Source organism: Sander lucioperca, chromosome 9 (genome assembly GCF_008315115.2).
Source record: "Sander lucioperca isolate FBNREF2018 chromosome 9, SLUC_FBN_1.2, whole genome shotgun sequence".
NCBI classification, from domain to species: Eukaryota; Metazoa; Chordata; class Actinopteri; order Perciformes; family Percidae; genus Sander; species Sander lucioperca.
The window spans coordinates 7,299,780-7,318,116 of record NC_050181.1 but is presented as its reverse complement, the minus strand read 5'-3'; the positions used below and the strand labels follow the sequence as shown (position 1 = coordinate 7,318,116).

General features: G+C 40.0%; 2 protein-coding genes across 2 annotated transcripts in view; both read left to right on the top strand.

The window, feature by feature from the left end:
* Positions 1-9,461, top strand: part of stam (signal transducing adaptor molecule (SH3 domain and ITAM motif) 1) — a 13,561-nt gene extending 4,100 nt beyond the window's left edge. The window contains exons 5-14 of the mRNA XM_031293975.2: positions 34-180; positions 535-625; positions 875-1,070; positions 1,350-1,444; positions 3,260-3,348; positions 3,620-3,707; positions 3,865-3,919; positions 4,154-4,307; positions 5,358-5,479; positions 6,603-9,461. Coding sequence (XP_031149835.1) covers positions 34-180; positions 535-625; positions 875-1,070; positions 1,350-1,444; positions 3,260-3,348; positions 3,620-3,707; positions 3,865-3,919; positions 4,154-4,307; positions 5,358-5,479; positions 6,603-6,813 — 1,248 coding nt within the window. The 3' untranslated portion in view covers positions 6,814-9,461. The remainder of the gene's footprint in view (positions 1-33; positions 181-534; positions 626-874; positions 1,071-1,349; positions 1,445-3,259; positions 3,349-3,619; positions 3,708-3,864; positions 3,920-4,153; positions 4,308-5,357; positions 5,480-6,602) is intronic.
* A 422-nt stretch (positions 9,462-9,883) lies between these two features.
* Positions 9,884-14,933, top strand: si:dkey-32m20.1 (transmembrane protein 236). Its single transcript, XM_031293974.2, has 4 exons — positions 9,884-10,429; positions 11,278-11,350; positions 12,144-12,267; positions 13,971-14,933. The coding sequence occupies exons 1-4, from the start codon at positions 10,017-10,019 to the stop codon at positions 14,609-14,611; spliced, it is 1,251 nt and encodes a 416-aa protein (XP_031149834.1). The 5' UTR covers positions 9,884-10,016; the 3' UTR covers positions 14,612-14,933.
* The last annotated feature ends 3,404 nt before the right edge of the window (positions 14,934-18,337 follow it).

Sequence of the window (18,337 nt, the reverse complement as noted above, 5' to 3'; positions counted from 1 at the left end):
TCTCATGATGTGCCTTTTAATGCTTGTCCCCAGGGCCACCCCAAAGTGTGTGAAAAGCTGAAAGCCCTGATGGTGGAGTGGGCAGAGGACTTCCGCAACGATCCCCAACTCAGTCTGATCTCAGCTATGATCAAGAATCTACGCGAGCAGGGTGTAACTTTCCCAGCTGTCGGGTCCCAGGTAGGTGTATAGGGTGGTATAGACTGGGGTTTTATTTTATCTTTAGCATACTCAGTGTATTTTTTTGCTGTATTTAAGGCTTTCCTGTTAGACTAGTGGTTGAAAGCCATACCATCAACAACTAAAAACGTCTCCATTTTGATTCCGGCCGAGGACCTTTTGTTGCATGTCTTTTGCTTCCCATATTTCATTGCCTAATAAAGGCAAAATGCCAAAAAATGATCTAACATAAAAATGTTTTTATTTAATTGGGGAATTTCATGTTGTTTTGCTTAAACATTGAGACCCACACTCATCCTTTTATTCTTCTAGTTGCTGATTTACCTGAGCATGCAATTTTATATTTTTTCACAGGCTGCAGAGCAAGCAAAAGCAAGCCCTGCTTTAGTGGCAAAGGATCCCTCCACCTCAACAAACAAAAAAGAAGAAGAAGACTTGGCCAAAGGTAAGGAGCTGATGGTCGACCATTACTGCACACTGAAATGCTTAAGTTTTTCAATTCTCTGGCAATGGAGAAATGCCTTTGAAGAAGCGTGCAAGTGCATGCACACTAACACCTTTAATTCTTTATTTACATTGTGACTTGCATAACTCACTGTTTACACTGGATTAATGCATTGCAGATGTTCAACAAAAAATAAGGACTCTCAAGGGCAAATGTATGATTTCACGTATCTGTCTCTTTTGTGTGCAGCTATTGAGTTGTCGCTAAAGGAGCAACGTCAGCAGCCGCAGACCTCCCTGTCGAGCCTTTACCCAAACACTTCCAGCCTGCTCTCCTCAAACAAGTCCGACGGCAGGAAAGTCCGTGCCATCTACGACTTTGAGGCCGCTGAGGACAATGAGCTCACCTTCAAGTCAGGAGAAATCATCACTATCCTGGACGATAGGTGAATTTTTACACATACAAATCATAAGCGGGTAAAAACAGCAGGCAAGGATTTGCCCTCACATGACTGAGAGGATTGGAGAGGGCTAGATGGTATTCTGAGTTTGGTGAAAATATCCAGATGTTTTTAGAGAAGCTTGAAACTGTGCAAACTAAGGCGTGAAATGGTCTTCTTATCTAATCTGTTGAATATTTAATGAGATCTTAAAGCAGCACAGAGAAGACAACAATTTCAATCTGTTGTTTGATCATGTCTGAGGGTTTTCTTTTTTTATTTCAGTGACCCCAACTGGTGGAAAGGGGAAACATACCAGGGAGTGGGGTTGTTCCCCTCTAACTTTGTCACAGCTGACCTCACTGCAGAGCCTGAGATGAGTGAGTACAAACACACACACACACACACACACACACACACACACACACACACACACACACAAAACACCCTTTATCCACCAATGCCGTCTCTAGTTCTTTGATAGCCCATTTAGTCCATTAGCAATATTGTTTTATTGATCCTAGAGTGCAAAATATTTTATCACTTGCACACAGCTGGTCATACAACACAAAGAACACAGTATAGTCAAGACATTGGTCAGACAGAAAGTGATCAGTAAACGGCAACGCTGCCTGTACTTCGCAAATAGCATTTTGGACAAATTACCTCTTATTAGAGAGAGCTTCATACAGTTCTTTCCATTTCGTATGCTGATACAACAACTTCTAGTGTCTGCTGTATTGATACAGAATCTTTTTTTTCTTTTGTAAGTGCAGAACTGTTAATAAGTCATTCATATGCTCCTTTTATGTTCTTGGCACTGTCTCGTAGTTAGTGCATGCTCTTTTCAATTCACCATGCATTTAACATCTCATTCATTGCTACCAGAATGGATTCTGTGTGGCCACAAAACTGTTTATCCTCTGGCGTCACTTTTATAATCTATGAAGTGTCCTGTCCTGATGTAGTTATGCCACAGGAAGTTTAAGCTCTATTATTTAGTTGTAAAACTCATTGCTGTCTTTTCCTCCAACTCTTTTTATTTTAATTTCACAATATTATGACATACAGCGGTCACTGGCTGTGACAAATGATAATTGTAATAATTGTGCAACAGTATGTCAGTGACACTCATTGCTGTTTTTAAATGTTCTGAAAGGAATTCACGTACTTGCTGGTGCACGCAAGTGTCAACTGTTTAATGTTAGTTTGGCGTATATCGTTATAGTGTGTGTGTGAATTTAGATGTCCAATAAATTGTCAAAACCCTGACGGAAAGGGGTTGGTCATCTAGCAGAATAGATTCCATGGTTTTCACTGTAATCAGCTTTGCTTTGTTGTTGACGTCTGGTAGGGGTTTGTCATGTTTTTTTTTATTACATCCAAGTGTTTGTTGCTTTGCCACACTTTTCTTATTATTGCTTGTTGCTTGTTCATCATATTCTTTTGTATGATGCTTCTGCGAGTGTGTCATCCCTCAAAACACTCATACCGCACGTGTGCTATTTTGTTTTTGTTTACCTCCGTTCGTGTAAAACATCTCCAATCATCAAACATGATGAAATCTTTTGACCATTATTGTGTTGTGTGTTTCTACTTTTTGTTACAGCAGGTTGCAAGAAAAGTAACTATAATCACATATGACAATTTGTCAATAGCTTGTATAAGATTCCCACTCGCTTTGTATAAAACAGTGGTTGGTGTATTTTCTAGACATAGTCATGCTTGAGCTCTCTACAGCAAGGATTAACAAAGCCAAACCATCAACTATAGACCTATGGAAAAGCACAGCAGCACAAGTATCAGTCCTAATGACCTCAGCATCACAAGAATTAGAGGAGAGTGACTAGGCAAGGTGTGATTTCTGTTTTTGTTTATTTGTTTTTTGTTTTCCTCGAGACCGCAGAGGGTGGGGGGTGGGAGGTTTTTGTTCTTGTTCAATTGTATTTGTATGTTTTGTGTGTTCTAAATATAACACATATAAACACAATAAAAACATTGATCTAAAAGAAATAGCTTGTATAAGATTGTAACTTTTATTTACATCTGACATCCAGACCAATCTTTTGTACACGTATCGGAACATTACTGAATGTCCGGTCAGCACATCCTGACCTCCTTATGTATGTGTAACTGATTGCTACTGTTACATTGTTTTGCTGCTGCCACATCCGCTGTTACTTGGAAATCTACAGTGAAGACAGAGAAGAAGAGCGTACAATTCAGTGAGGACATCCAGGTGGAGACCATAGAGCCCGAACAAGAGCCTGTATATATAGACGAAGTAAGTTCCCTGGTGTGAACACTTGCTTGCTAAGCTTTTTCTGCCTCATTGAGATCTCACTGTTGCATCAATACATTTAAGAGTTTTGTTCCAAAATAGGATCTGCCATTTAAAAATTGTCACCAGCTGACCAAAAATCATAGACTAAACATAGACTAGGTTTCATTCTTATTTCAGGAAGATAGATTTTTTTTCAATACTGGATTAAAAGATTAACTCATCACATGTACCTGTAAAGTGTCATCACAGGAAATTTATTAAAATCTTTCAGGACAAAATGGACCAGCTACTGCAGATGATCCAGAGTGCAGATCCCACAGACAACCAGTCAGACAGCGTCGAGTTACTACAGTTGGAAGGTAAACTAAATTTAGGGTTGATGTTGTGTAAAGTGAATGTAAGTGAGACAAAAGTAAATGTCAGTATGCAGAAGCTAATCTGGTATTTTGTTTTGCAAAGGTGGATTATTATTAACTACGGATGAAATCGATAACTATTTGTTGTATTTTTTATCAGGTGCCTGCAATCAAATGGGGCCCCTCATTGACCAGAAGTTGGACGATATAGACAGGTACATTGTAATGACGTGACATGCTTTGCCCACAGAAAGTGAAGAATCTAACAATTCAGATGGCAGACAGAAAACACGTAACACTGACCCACATAAATATTTATTTTAGAAAATCTAATGTGTGTGTGTGTGTGTGTGTGTGTGTGTGTGTGTGTGTGTGTGTGTGTGTGTGTGTGTGTGTGTGTGTGTGTGTGTGTGTGTGTGTGTGTGTGTGTGTGTGTGTGTGTGTGTCAGGAAGCACTCCGAGCTGTCAGATCTGAATGTGAAGGTGATGGAAGCTCTGTCTTTGTATGCCAAGATAATGAATGAAGATCCAGTTTACGCCATGTATGCCAAGCTACAGAGCCAACAGTACTACATGCAGCAACCTGCCAACGCAGCACAACAGGTATAGTCACTAACACATCAGGGTCAGTCCTTTTAAAAAAAAATGCTTTTTAGAAAGCATAAAAGTCAAAACTGTCTACCATACAAATGGGTATACCAGAGGTTTGAAGGTTTTGAGTGATGTAATTATGTTTTGGGTCTACTGTCCTTTTTAAACAGGAACAGTTTAAATGTAACCGTCTAAATTTACCTTCGTAACATCAGGAGGAATTTGAAGCTCGTTGTTGTACAGAGACTAATAGATTTTCCTTAATTTGAGAACTGTAGCACCCTGCTATACAATAAAAAGAATAACACACTCTGGGCCCTATTTTAACGATCTAAGCGCATGGCGTGAAGCGCATGGCGCAGGTGTGTTTAGGGCGTGTCCAAATCCACATTTGGGAACTATTCTCAGAAGGCGAAGCACTGCTACTTGGGCGGAGTGATTAGCGCAACACCTGAAAAGCACCGTTGTTACTCTCTGCTCCTCACCACAGGGCTTCTCAGGTGCTGTGAGCAAATCACTCCGCCCAAGTAGCAGTGCTTCGCCTTCTGAGAATATAGTTCCCAGTATGTATACAGTTAGAAGACGGCTGTCTCATATGACCTTGTTATTTGTACACGCTGTGACTATACAAATCGCAACATGTAAATAGGAAAATGTTGGCGTTATTTTGTCACTTATTGGGAGCAGTAGGCTAGCTGGAGCCGGTTACCTCCAGGATCTGTGCTAAGCTAGGCTAGCAGTGGGTGCGTCAGACAGAGTTACGACATGCACGGAGATGAGAAGGGTATGTATGGACTTATCTAACTCTGGGGGTTACGGTGAATAAGCTAAAGTCCCAATAAGTCGGCGTGTTCCTTTAAACGACGTGGGCGCTGGACGGTCTTAAAATAGCTAAGACACTTGCATTGGGCTTTGCGCTGCGCCGGGTGCAAGATAGGGCCAATGTGCTTTGATTATTTAGATTTACCTTGGTAACCTCACGGCTAGGTTACCATGTAAATTGCTATTGATCTTTGAACTACTGTTGAACTTACTGCTCACTGTGCATGTTTGTGACCACAGGTCTACGCTGGTCAGCCTGCATCAGGTTCGTATGCCATGAGCGGTACTACGGTGCAGGGTTACACTGTTCCCATGGAGCAGCTTCCAGCTGGAACCCCCATACCTGGTCAGCCAGCTCCCAGGTGAGTTTCAGATACACTATAATTGTCTCTTTCAGTCAAATTTAAAAATATTTATTTATGTATTACTTTTTTAAACAAATTCAAGTTGTGAATGAATTCCAGGATACATCTGTTGGTTATATCACTGTCATGTGACCCCCCCCCCCCCCCTCTCATCATTTTTGTTGCTATGAATGTGTTTAGGGTCAAGTACCAACAACTAACAATTGAAATAATATTAAAAATATAGTCCGACCAATAATCACTTATATAATTACCATTTGGCATATCTAAACAAAATCAACAATTACCTGTCATATGCCTTAAGACCTTAGCTAATGCTAGCAATTAAGACCTCAGCTAATGCTAGCAATTAATTGCGGTTCAACAAAGAAACTACGATTATTTAAAAGAATTGACAATTATGTAATAATTGTTAGAGGCCTACCGGTAGCTTCTTTTTCTGATTCGTTAAAGCACATTACAATCTACAATCTTGTCACTCTCCTCCATGTACTAATTAACAAGGACTACACCAACAGAATCATGTCATACTCAACACACACTGCTCTACCCTATACCTCAGAATAGAAATACTGTTTATTCTGTTCATTTACTAATGAGTGCTGCTACAGTACCATCAATGACACGTCCTTCAGATGTTGAACATTAAAAGGCTTCATGCAGCTCCAACGGCATAATCCCTCCCATTCCTGTTTGGCTTTTAAAAGTTTAACATTTGCAGGAAGTGTTGAGTTTTATTGCCAATAACTTAACAGCGCTCAAAAGAAAAAAAGAAATGTAACCTTGCAATTTAAGTATTTGTATTAAAAAGAAATTCAGAGCAGCAGATTGGTGAGTGTGACATTACTCTGTTTTTGTATAGATGGAATTAGTGCTGTGGAAATCTAAATTAGGCTGAAATTACCATGCAAGTGAAATTTAAATGACAGGTTAATTTCATGTCTGTCCTTTAGTGACTACCTGTACTAACTGTAATTATTCGTGCTGGTCACGGCTATTATTTGAGACTTGGACAGTATTTGAATACTGGCTTTTATTAGAGAGCTTACTATATTATGAATTCTACCCTCCACCACATGCTGTAGTGTCGTAATTGATGTTGCTTCATTCTTTTCCATAGTGATGTTCATATGTACATGGGCCAGCCACCAGTCTACACTGCAGCTCCAGGCAGCATGGCCCCAGCAGACTTACAGTCCTACCAGCTCCCAGCCCCTGGCCAGGCCCCAGGCATGACGCAGATGCCAAACTACAGCACCTCCTCTGGGCCGAGCATAGCACCTTCCTCAGACCCCTCACAGGCCCCCTACTCAGAGAAAGCCTTGCTATAGGCCCCCCTGAGCTCACCGTTATCGCCACACATACACATGAACCAGACCTGATCAAATAGTGGTCTTAGATCATTTATTTTATTATGTTTTATGATTAGTTTTATCATAGAACACCAGCTGGATGAAACAATTCAAATAGAGTAGACTAAACAACTTGACAGTTGGCACACTTTGAGTTGTTTTATGTGGCAGATAAATATACAGTTACACTTCTCACTCCAGGTTTAGAAGTGATCACGAGGGTTTGATTTGAAGAGCTCCCACCAAGACATGCATAGTATGAAAATGGACACACTGTGTTCTTTTAATTGATGATGTTTCTGCATTTTCACTCTTTTTCTCCATGCCTTTACATGACTCAGATGTGAAGACACGGAGGAGCTTTTATTTGCACTTTTATCTTCAGTTGCACTTATTTAAGTTTTGGTCATTTAAGCCTGATCACTTCCAAATCTAGATATATAAGCAATATATGCATTGTCCATTTTTTATGTACGAGAATTACGAAAATACGGACTTCTAAAATAAAGCATTAACAAAATTGCTTTGAGAAAACAAGTGTAGCTGTAGCCACTTATCTAACCTAACTACAAAATATATATGCAATTACTATTTGATCAAGTGTGATATACACACATGCATTCCTTCACATCACCCCTAAACATGCCCACTGAAGCTACACACAGGATACAAACACACTACAGACAGGTGTACAGCAGCAGAGACACACCAGTTGGTTCACACATCCTCAGTCGTGTATGATAATTTACCCTCACTCACACACTAATATACCACAGCCTTCTCACCCACTTAAAGCAACTGCAGTGCTAATCATGTCTCAAAAAAGGGGCGTCAACTTACATTTCACCTGACTTTCTTTCTTTCTTTTTTTTTTTTGATCAGAAAAAGGACTTTTAGCGATGCTAAAAACGTTGAGTTACTACATTCTGTATATGTGATCAACTTTTAGAAGTACTGAAAACTGAAGCCACTTTGTTTTTTGGAGGGAAAAAGAAACCAGAGGAATTGAAGCATGCACATGACTCTTGTATATACTGTAATGAACTAGTAGTGAAGCCACATGATGACCTCATGGGTGGGCTGGATGTTAGCACAGCTCCAAGTGTTTCTCTCAGCCTTAAAGGTGAACTCTGCAGTCATGATGTCCCTGCTGAACTAAAGGTGTAAAAGCCAAAGAGAGAAAAATGGGAAAAAAAAACGCCAGATAACAAGATTTTTCTTTTTATTCTTTTCTTAAGATTGACTTTTAACATCATACTGCAGAGTTTTCCTTTTCAAAATGAGCAGCTCTTGATCCTTGTTGGTAGATGTAGGGTTTGCTTTGTCTCTATTCAGGGGCTGTACTAACACACTACAGATTTGGCTACTAAAGGGCAAACTGAACTGCCCGTGTCTTTAAAGCATCTCTTTAGTCAGTGTTAAAACGTGAATACTATGGGTTTTTTTTGTAGTGCATTTTAATTTATGTTTTGATTATTGTTATGCTATTTTATATGAAGAAGCAGTGCAGGATGTATGTATTCAGAGAAAAGTGTAATATGTGATATTCTGCCTAACTTAGTTGTATATTTAAGTCACTCACATGAGAATGTTTTCTCAGTATTTGATAATGCTTATTGTACTGTAGGGTCAAATGGATGGTAATGTGAAAAACTGATCTAACCTCCCCATGCATTTCAAACCTGTCCTTTCTCAGAGCTGTCTAACACTAAAACAAATTCTACCTGAAGCAGAACTGAAATACAGTTTTATGATTCTGGAATGCACAGTCAGGATTTGCAAAACACCTCTTTCTCAAGGTTTCGCTAAAGCTATCAGTTACCGTGACCCTTTAAGTTGAAATATTGTAGAAAGTCTACTTCTCGTATTATACTTTACCTACTCTTCCATGGCTTCTATGTGTTCAAAGTCTTTGGGAAAAAGTTGATGTTTAAGAATACTGACTGGATTGCAAAACACTGATGAAACAGGAAAATGATTTATCCGTTGTCTGATATTGAACGATGCTACATGAAGGAATTATGAAGCAGTTTTAAATATGATGAAGTAGATTTTCCAGTTGCGGGACAAATTGGTGTTGATATGATATTTGTGTCATTTCAATTTCTCTTGAAATACTATAATTGTGCTCCTCGTTGCCACCCATGTGCCACCGTAAGAATATAAAACAACCCACAACGTGAGCCTTGGTACCTGGGACTTTGCAAATGTGAAGCCATTTAATTCTCCAGAACTTGATTTTAGCATTAACATACTTGATTTTAAAGATTAGAAATATTTGCTGCCTTTAACTAAGTGCAAGAGTGAAATAGTGTTAATCTGTTGGATCAAAGAGGGCTGTAAATATCAAATATATAAAAAGTAGCAGCTATTCTGGGACCACAGGACCAGGAGCCAGTTAATCATCACACATCATCCAAATGTAAAATCTTGTTGCAACATAGTGTTGGACTGCAGCCCCGATGTAACTTTATTGCACAGGAGTGAGACGCTGCCTGTTTTTAAGTTTTAAACATCATTATTGTAAAGGTTATATCTGAACTTGTATCCTGATGTTTGTATGTATTCTTTTAACCATACTTATTAATTGGTATTCACAATAAAACCAGGCCAAATGTACAGAATAATATGAATGACCTTGTCTTGTTTTTAGAGCACTTGCAGATGCATGAAATACAAAACGTGTTTTATTTAGTTATATTTAACTGCAAAGAGTTCAACTGATGATAGGTAAAGTCAGGAGATTTTAAAGACCCTTAAACTACATGGACACTCGATTTTCTATTGAAGTTGTTATCTAGTCTTTCAGATTTATCCAATCAGGGCTTGCATCACTCCACAGCCATCTTGCTTGTATCCCTGTCTATCCCTCGCTTTTTTCCAGTGTCTCTCACTCCGTCATGCTGCTTTACTCTATCAGGGGTGCTCTCTCATTGTGTGTGTGTGTGTGTGTGTGTGTGTGTGTGTGTGTGTGTGTGTGTGTGTGCGTGCGCGCGCTGTCAAGCTGGGGACAGTAGTACAGGGCAGGGCTGCCCAGAGAGAGATTGACATCTGTTAAAACAGACATGGGTCTCAATGTAATCAAGTACTTGTGAACATTTCAGCAGTCGGCTGAGTGTAATTTTGTCCTTGAAATTATGGGATGGGAGTGCTCTTTTTTGTGAGCCCATAAAAAGGCGAGCATGACCACCTCATACCTCAGCAATAAAAGAATACAGCCTCAGTGCAGTGTAAGCAATGTCAGTGTGCAGAGTCCAACAGCTCGACTGGCTCATTTTGTGGGAGATGATTGTCAAAGTCTTTCGTTCCAAGTTCAGACCAGCAACTGGTTTTCAGGGACCATGCCCTCGGGGAAGACGGTCAAGCTCGTCCTGTATGAGGTTCTGCAGCTTGCAGCCCTTATCGTACCCATCTTTGTGATTATGGAGAGGTTTGCCAGCCTCATACATGATGTGAGAGGAGGGGATCTAACAGCCTACTGGCTAGTGGTGGCAGCCTCTATTGCCTATGTGACCTCTGTGACCCTGCTGGTGTGGGTTCCTCTGAAATATCTCATTCTGAAGCGGCAGAGGTTTATCTCAGAGATCACACAGTGGTGAGTACAGCTGTTTGGATAGAACCCAAACCCTTTGAGGCAGATTTGGGATTTTGGCCTAAAGTTGACTCGACGAAGAGAAAAACACTTGAATAACAATGCAGTAGTGAAATGACAAACAAAGTAGCAATATTACAATGTATAAATACCTTGTTACTAATAAGTCCTGAATTTATCAGAAAAATATAAGTGCCCATGATGCAAATTGGAGTTGGCATTGTAGCTGGTTGATGTGGAGCTTAACTACTGTTTTGTTGTTTAATCTTTAACAAAGCATCATATTTCTTATGTTTTGTGTGCACTCTTCTGAAGGGTTTTAGTACTGCTACCCAGGTATAACGTGCATGACCAGTAGCTTACGGTGGCTAATGTTAGCCAACTTTAGATAGATACTGCTTCGTAACTGACATCACTGAGTGAGTTTGCTGACTCAATGTCCCCTATAATTCTAACTACTTAATCTACAAAGTAGACTGGCTCAACGGATGTACAGTACCTGTCAAATGTTTGGACATACTTTCTCATTCAAGTGAATGGGAAAGTGTGTCCACACTTTTGACTGGTTGTTGGGATAAAGCCTGACATCAGGAGATAGCAGACAATCTACAAAGTAACTACTAACTATAGGTGTCTGATAAATGTCATGGGTAAAAAGAGCAGTATTTGTAGTTATTAAGTAGCATAAAATGAATGTAGTCCTGACAAGATAGATTAAATGCAGTATAGTATATACATTAAGAATAGGATCAGCACTTCTATTAAAAAAAAAAAAAAAGGAACAATTATTCATTATACTGAAATGATTGTTATTCAAATGTGAACTAAATACATCCTATTTTGTTTTTCAGGAGACCAACAGCACTAGCGTATCTCATCCTGTGTACATTACCATGCTTTGCTATTTTAATAGCCAGCTCCAAGGTAAAGTCATCAAGACCGATTGTTCTTGTCACAGAGAAGCATTTGTTGATGTTTAGTTCTTTCATGCTCTGACGGGGTCCTTGAACAGGCATATTTGTTGTAAACATTTGTGGCACAAGCTCGTTTTATGACCCCCTCGTGTAAGAGAATGTGTTTAGAGCACTATTATTATTCGCTGAGTGATGGTTGACACGGCACATTGCACCACAGAGAAAGAAGATGGCTGGTTACCAATGCTTCAGTCTCAGTCTCAGTCTTCAGTCTTGAGATTTTGCTTCCAAATATTTTCTCACCGTGTACTGAGAGGGACTTTGGCACCATTATAATTGTAAGAAAAAGTAACGTGTCCACCGTCACATGCCTGTACTCTCTGTTGGTATTCAGTAACCCACAGTGAACATAACAAGTTGGTCATTAACTCAAACTTTAATACCATCCACCACTCTAAAACAAAAAAGAAATTAAATGAAAAATGTCTTCCAAGATAAGCAAGGACATAAATAAGAGCATCTGACCACACAAAAACTTGTCAGACATATTCATACATCCAATATGTCTTCATCTTGTTTAAGGGCATTCAGCAGCATCTTAATGTCCATAATGATGGGGTGATAAAATCAGATGGCTTCATAAAACTTGGCTCCTCTTTCTCAGTCCAGCCAAATGCCTTGATGAAAGGGTTTCGATTCAGTTTCTTCCTGCTTCATTCCTCTGATTTCTCAGTGGCAGATCGGTTCTTTTTACTATTGAATTCACATTTATGTTTGTTGTTACCGGTTGTACTGTGCTGTAGGTGCAGGTGGACAGAGGACACCGAATCGACCATTTCATTGAGTTGCCCGTTTCCTTGGTACTTTTTTCCCTCATCTGTGTGGATGTCATAGAGAGGATTCGCCCCTTTAGGCTCGTCGGACAACGTAAGTTTTGTAGTCGTTGGTATTCTTACAATTTAAATGACGTTGAAGTGTATATGTTCTGCATTTTTTGTTCTGTGAGATTAAATGGATACCTGTAATGATTCAGCTGGACTCATTTCTCTATCATACTGTAGGCACCAGCGGTATTAGTTGACCACCATACCAACATTTGGTCAGTTTCTTATCAATCACTAGTCAGTAAGTCTGCATTACTAATGCAATGGGCAACTGTGAGCCCTAAGATTTCTGTGTGGCAATTACTTTGGTTAATTACAAATGTATTTGGCAAACACTGAAGCACAATTAATAACATGGCACCTTTAATGTTTTAGTTAATATTATGTTTACATGGTATTGTAGACTTACAGGTTGGTTTCTGGGACCCTGGGCAATTTGATTTTGGGGGACGTTTGGTGTAGGGTGGACTCAATAAAGACCCACAGCTCACTTTTTCCCTGGGGCGCCCTAGCAGGCTAATCCAGCCCTGATAGTCCAGATGTACAGTATACCTATATGTGCCTCTCCAATACAATCCTACAGCACCATTTCAAAACAACCTGAAAAGTACCCCCCCAAAAGTGCCTAAAACACATATTTTCAATACGCTGAAGCCTCTTTAGTGAGACATCTATATGTTTATGTCTTTGTTTATCAACGACCTGCGTCTTTTACTTTTTTATGAGTACGTGATAGCAGGTGGCCACAGTGCGCCAGCCGAAAAGTTAAAAAGAGAGAGCTAAACAAATGACCAAGACAATATCAAAACTTTAGAAGAAAGGCATAATAAGGTTGAGTATTTGCATGTTCTCTGGCTCTATATGTTAAAGAGCACGACTAAAGTAGCTGTACACAGCTGTACATTACGTTGTCAGTTCATTAGGTACGCCTAGCTAAAACGAATGCAGTCTAATACAACAGTCTAATGTTCACTTTCTGTTAAAACTGTTTCAGAGAGGTGTTGATTCAACTTAATGACCATTTTGAACATTTAAATTTGTGGTGCTGTTAAACTGCATTGTGTTATAGGTGTTTCTATTATTTTATCTAACCCATTTATATGAAGGAGGGTAGACTAAATAACAGAAACACCTCTCTGTATAAAATATAGCAATGATCTTGACATTGGCTAGCCTGACAAGCCAGACCCACATCAAGATGTTGGGTCTGGGAACTCACCATTGGCAGGTCTCAATCGGAGGGGCGGGATAAACGGTTATCTTTCAAATTCCCTCTGCACGCAATAGGATAGCTCTACAACCAACCAGAGCAACGCTAGTTGATAGATTAAACTTTTGCCGTATCCGGTTGGCAAAATTCCCGAACACATCTTCCTTTTTTAAGAATGACTTCAGTGCCATTCTTTGTTCCTACAAGTCTCCCAGAGTCGTGGCCAAAGCCGATTCGAAAGGCCGCTGTTCGCCAGCAGCAGCAGCCATCATCTTTGTTTTCAAGTAGCAGGGAATTCACGCGGAACCGTCACAACTCTGCCATCATTATGTTAAGCCCGCCCACCAACACTATACACGATGTGATTGGCCCGACCAGAGTTTGGTTTTTCCAGCTCGCAAGCCAGCGGAGAGTTGCTAGACTGACGCTGGGGTCAGTCTAGATTTCTAGACTAGACATTGGCTGGAGTGTAGGCTAACCATAATCCCTGTCATATACAGTATGTAGTATAACAGCTGATGTGTTCTCATTTGCAGCAGGCAGCCTGGATTCTGACTTTGACATGCCAGGCCCCATCCTCACCTACCTGGAACAGGTGACCACCGTAACAGGCCAGCTGCATCCTGATGAAGGCCAGAATGGTTCGACCCAGGGCCACCCAGAGGCCAGGAATGGCAGCACCTCAGGCAGATGGCAGGACCTCGCTGGCTCACCCAGCCGCTCGACACTCAGCTCACGAGCACCCAGCACTGCCTACCTGTACTCCTCATCGCCACGCCAACGATCCTACTCGGGTTCTCTGGGCTTCCTGTTGAGGAGGGACGGAAGGTCAGAGGTGTTTGTGGATAGTTTTCTGTTCTGGCTCGACACTGTGGAGATGGTAAGAGTGGCAGGAGAGCCATCAGTCTTCTACTCGGCCTGGGTGTTTCCTGTCTACATCTTCGCCTTCATGTCTACTCTCCGCATGGTCATCACTCCTCACAATCCGTTACTGTCTTCTGCTGGAGTTGCTCTGCAGGACCTTCCTTTCTTCATCATTCGGGTCGCTCTGATTGTTGTGTTTGGTTATATAACTCCTGTGTTGTACACATTGAAAAATGTGCTGGTGAGCCTGACTTTTATCTACTTTACATTTCTGACTAGGCTGAGGATTTTCAGAAGGCAGAGCATGTTTTGAGGAGGGGTGGCGCATTATGTTGTTTATGAATGATCCACTTTGATTGTGGACTGTTGAACAGTTGGTGTATTTTTGTGTAGGGAGCAGCACCAGAGAAACGTGGAGCTGACATGGAGAAGGTACTGATGATCAAGAAGAACACGCTTTGAGATGTATATGAGGCCATTCATCCAAATCAAAGTGTAAAAAAAAAAGATTCTGGATTTCAAACAAAAAAGGTGTGTAGGTGGAGTGTACAGTAAGCCAGTTGTCATGTTTCTGTGACACGTTTGAATCCAAATGTATTTATTGATACTTAATTTTATGTTTACTTGCTACATTTTTTTTTTTTTATCTGTACCATATTTGTTAACATACTACAAAAAGTAATGAAAAAAAAACACATTTGTTGTAAACAAAAGCTTCTAAACCATTTCAAACATTAACTATGTTAAATAAATAACCTCTGTGTTAACTCAGGTGTAAACATTTTGACAATATTTTAATTTACTATTTATAATGTGCCCACAGAGAATTATCACCTGACTTTGCAGCAGTGGCGGTTCTAAGTGCTATGTAAATTAATTATTTATTAGGTATTATTACATATCAAAAAACGGCTTATGCTTCCTTTAACACAACAAATTAAAACATCTCTTTATTTTAAACAATGTATAAAAAAACTCACCCTAGCCTTCGTTCTGACTGAATTGCCATTTTATTTCACTTCATTCATTTAAGGTGGCATACCTTATGGAACAGTGAGTTAAATAAGAAAAATCAACATCAATAATACTGTATCTTTACCAAGGTGCTTATTAGAATATGAAAAGTTAGCAACTGACTGAATACATTTACGTTTTTTTTTTTAACAGCTGCCACTGAGTGAAGAAACTAGGTAACGTATTAAGGGCTTGTGCAGACTACAAGATTTTGCCATGACAAATTTGTTTGATCTGAGACACACACAAAAACAGTTCAGTTGCAATTTTCGTCTTCAGCATATATTCGACTCTATCGCAGAACCAGCAGATGGATATACAGTATTTTCTTATCTTTTTTTTATCTTGTCTTGCCTCTTCTAACTCACTTGCTTTGTCCTTGGCTGTTGCAAAGTAGCATCTAATCCTCATCTTTTGCCTGCAGGCTGTGTGTGTGTGTGTGTGTGTGTGTGTGTGTGTGTGTGTGTGTGTGTGTGTGTGTTTTCATGGCAATATAACTCACTGAATTGTAACCTTGGGCGTTGTATGTGGCTGTATCAATAAAGGATGCCACAGTGACAACACAGAGAGATGCTGGTGTATAATCGGTAGTCCTCCACCAGGACATGTCTGACAGAATTATACCCCATGGAGCACTTGGTCTTTGTCCGTCTGATGGATGAGCCAGGGCTGCAGGACAAACTGTTTAAGGGTATTGCCGAGTTGGTGGCTCATGTCTCTCCCTCCAAAAAAGGGAAAACATGAAGGAATTTGAAAGATAGCAGCAACCATCCTTGTGCATCTGTGTTGATAAATTGGGTGAAGCGCCGTTGCCACACTGAATGGGAAGATTTGTTAAATGCATTATTAACGATGTACACGGCCAGTGACAGGACGCTAGACAAGCAGCTGTAATTCATAAAGAGGGACCAGAGCTGGCCTGCTTTCATTTACTGGTATGAAAACTAAAATTAACTTCCCTTAATTTCCCCACAGCCATGATCATCCTCCTCCTTAATGATTCATACTATAATCTGCAAGAAAGCATTAGTGCAGCTTGAGTTACTGTGGCCATTTTACAGTCATGTTGGCAGTGTGAGCACTTTTTTTATTTCCGTGACACACAATGAATGCTCTGAAAAGTCTGAATGATCAAAGGAAAAAGCAACAGCCTGCATCTATTCCTCCTTATCTAAGTCTGTAAGATCCACATTCAACTCTAAAGAGTTCTCTGAGGCAAAGGCTTTCATTTCCTTCTTTTTTTTGTCATAAAATGAACTTTTCATGCATGCTTAGAGAAGCTTAGCATTGATTCATCCAGTTTTAACTTCATATTCAGGATGCAGAAATTTGAAATTGAGTCCTTAGAGTCTAATTTTATTAAAACAGGTTAAACAAATCTGCCAGTTCAGTAGGATTACTTAGACGCTAATCACTAATTTAATCACATTAATCAACTTATTTGAAGTGCTTTCTAAAATTGATAGTACAGAAATACAGCAACCTGCCCTTTTCTTTGAACATACAGATAGATGCCAGGGCCATAACCAGGATTTTAGAAATTCTGAGATCATGAGTCCAAAACTTTTCAAGCTCAACATACCAATGTTTGACTAACCACCAACATAACTCTTTTCGGAATATTTAAAAACTTTAAATATTTCAATTGTAATCTTCTGCAAAGTTTATCTCTAGCCACACTCTTTGTGTGACTCCTGGGGAAGCAATGTTGTGCTGTCGGTGGGTTGATTTATTTTAGTCTTTGGTCCAGACTAAAATATCTCAATAACTATTGGATGGATAGGCATGAAATGTTGTGCAGACATTCATGTTTAAAATAGGATTAAACCTTATTTACGATGCCAGACATTTCCTCCACTGCCACACAGAGGCTGATTTGGTTTTTGATTAAACATCTCAACAACTATCGGATGGACTGACATAACATTTTGTACAGATATCCATGGTGCCCAGAGGATGTATCATAAAGATGTTCGGGATCTCCTGACTTTTAATTTAGCCCCACCAGCAGGTCCAAGTTTTTCACCTATCTGTGAAATATATCTATAGATTGGCGCAGACAAACAGACATTCGGGGTCCCCAGAGGATGAATCGCAGTTATTTTATTTTCGTCTGACTTTTCCTCCAGAGCCACTGGCATGTGAAATGTCTCAAAAATGAATAGACAGATTGTCCTCTCAGGATGAATTGTAGCAACCTTGTTAATAATTTAACTTTTCATCTAGCGCCATCATAAGGTCAACATTTTAACTGTCCAATACTTCACTTTATGACCAAATACTTTCAAAACTAAGGACATTCCCATGAGGCTCAGCTGTAATTTGTTTTTATTGCTAATTAACTAAGACGGTGTCAACATTACTTGCTAAACATTTACATGCAAACATTGTCATTGTGAGCATTTTAGCATGCTGATGTTAGCACTCTGGTCAATGCATCACTGTGCACAGGTGCAGCCTCAAAGAGCCGCTAGAGTGGCTGTTGACTCTTGTCTCTAGTCTTCTTGCCTAAAAAGATTCAATGTAGTCTAAAACAAGATGACAGAAGCCCATCTGTGCTTTTAGAAAACAAGTTGATTGGAAATAATCTCACAGATTTTCTTCATTTATGTCATGAGGATTTTTGACTTAATTGTAGACAGAAATGCAGTGTTGAGCAGAAGCAGAATTACCCCTAGTGCCTCCTCATTCCACTCTCAACGTAACATGAAAAACAAGCAACAGTATGGCAGCAGAGGGGAGAAATGACACAAAAAGAAGCAACAGTGGAGGGAGAGGGAGCAGACAATGTGGACAGAGATGAGGAGAATGAGATGGGGGAGGAGGGGAGATGGGGGAGTTGCTGTTAAGGAGGGGTGGAGGCTTTGTAAATCTGAGAGGCTGGAGGCGCATTTGAATTCAGGCTGTGTGTCTCCTGCGCTAGCCGAATGTTACCTGCTCTAGCATGGCAACAGAGAGAGAGGGAAGAGCGGTGAGCTTCAGCTGCAGCCTACACACACACACACACACACACGTGCATACACGG

What these genes read in the sequence shown, in the direction of transcription:
- si:dkey-32m20.1 (XM_031293974.2), top strand. Translation starts at nt 10,017, where the DNA reads ATGACCACCTCATACCTCAGCAATAAAAGAATACAGCCTCAGTGCAGT. An exon ending in TTTTAATAGCCAGCTCCAAG is followed by an intron (nt 11,351 to 12,143) that starts GTAAAGTCATCA and finishes ACTGTGCTGTAG; the next exon opens with GTGCAGGTGGACAGAGGACA. An exon ending in CTTTAGGCTCGTCGGACAAC is followed by an intron (nt 12,268 to 13,970) that starts GTAAGTTTTGTA and finishes TCTCATTTGCAG; the next exon opens with CAGGCAGCCTGGATTCTGAC.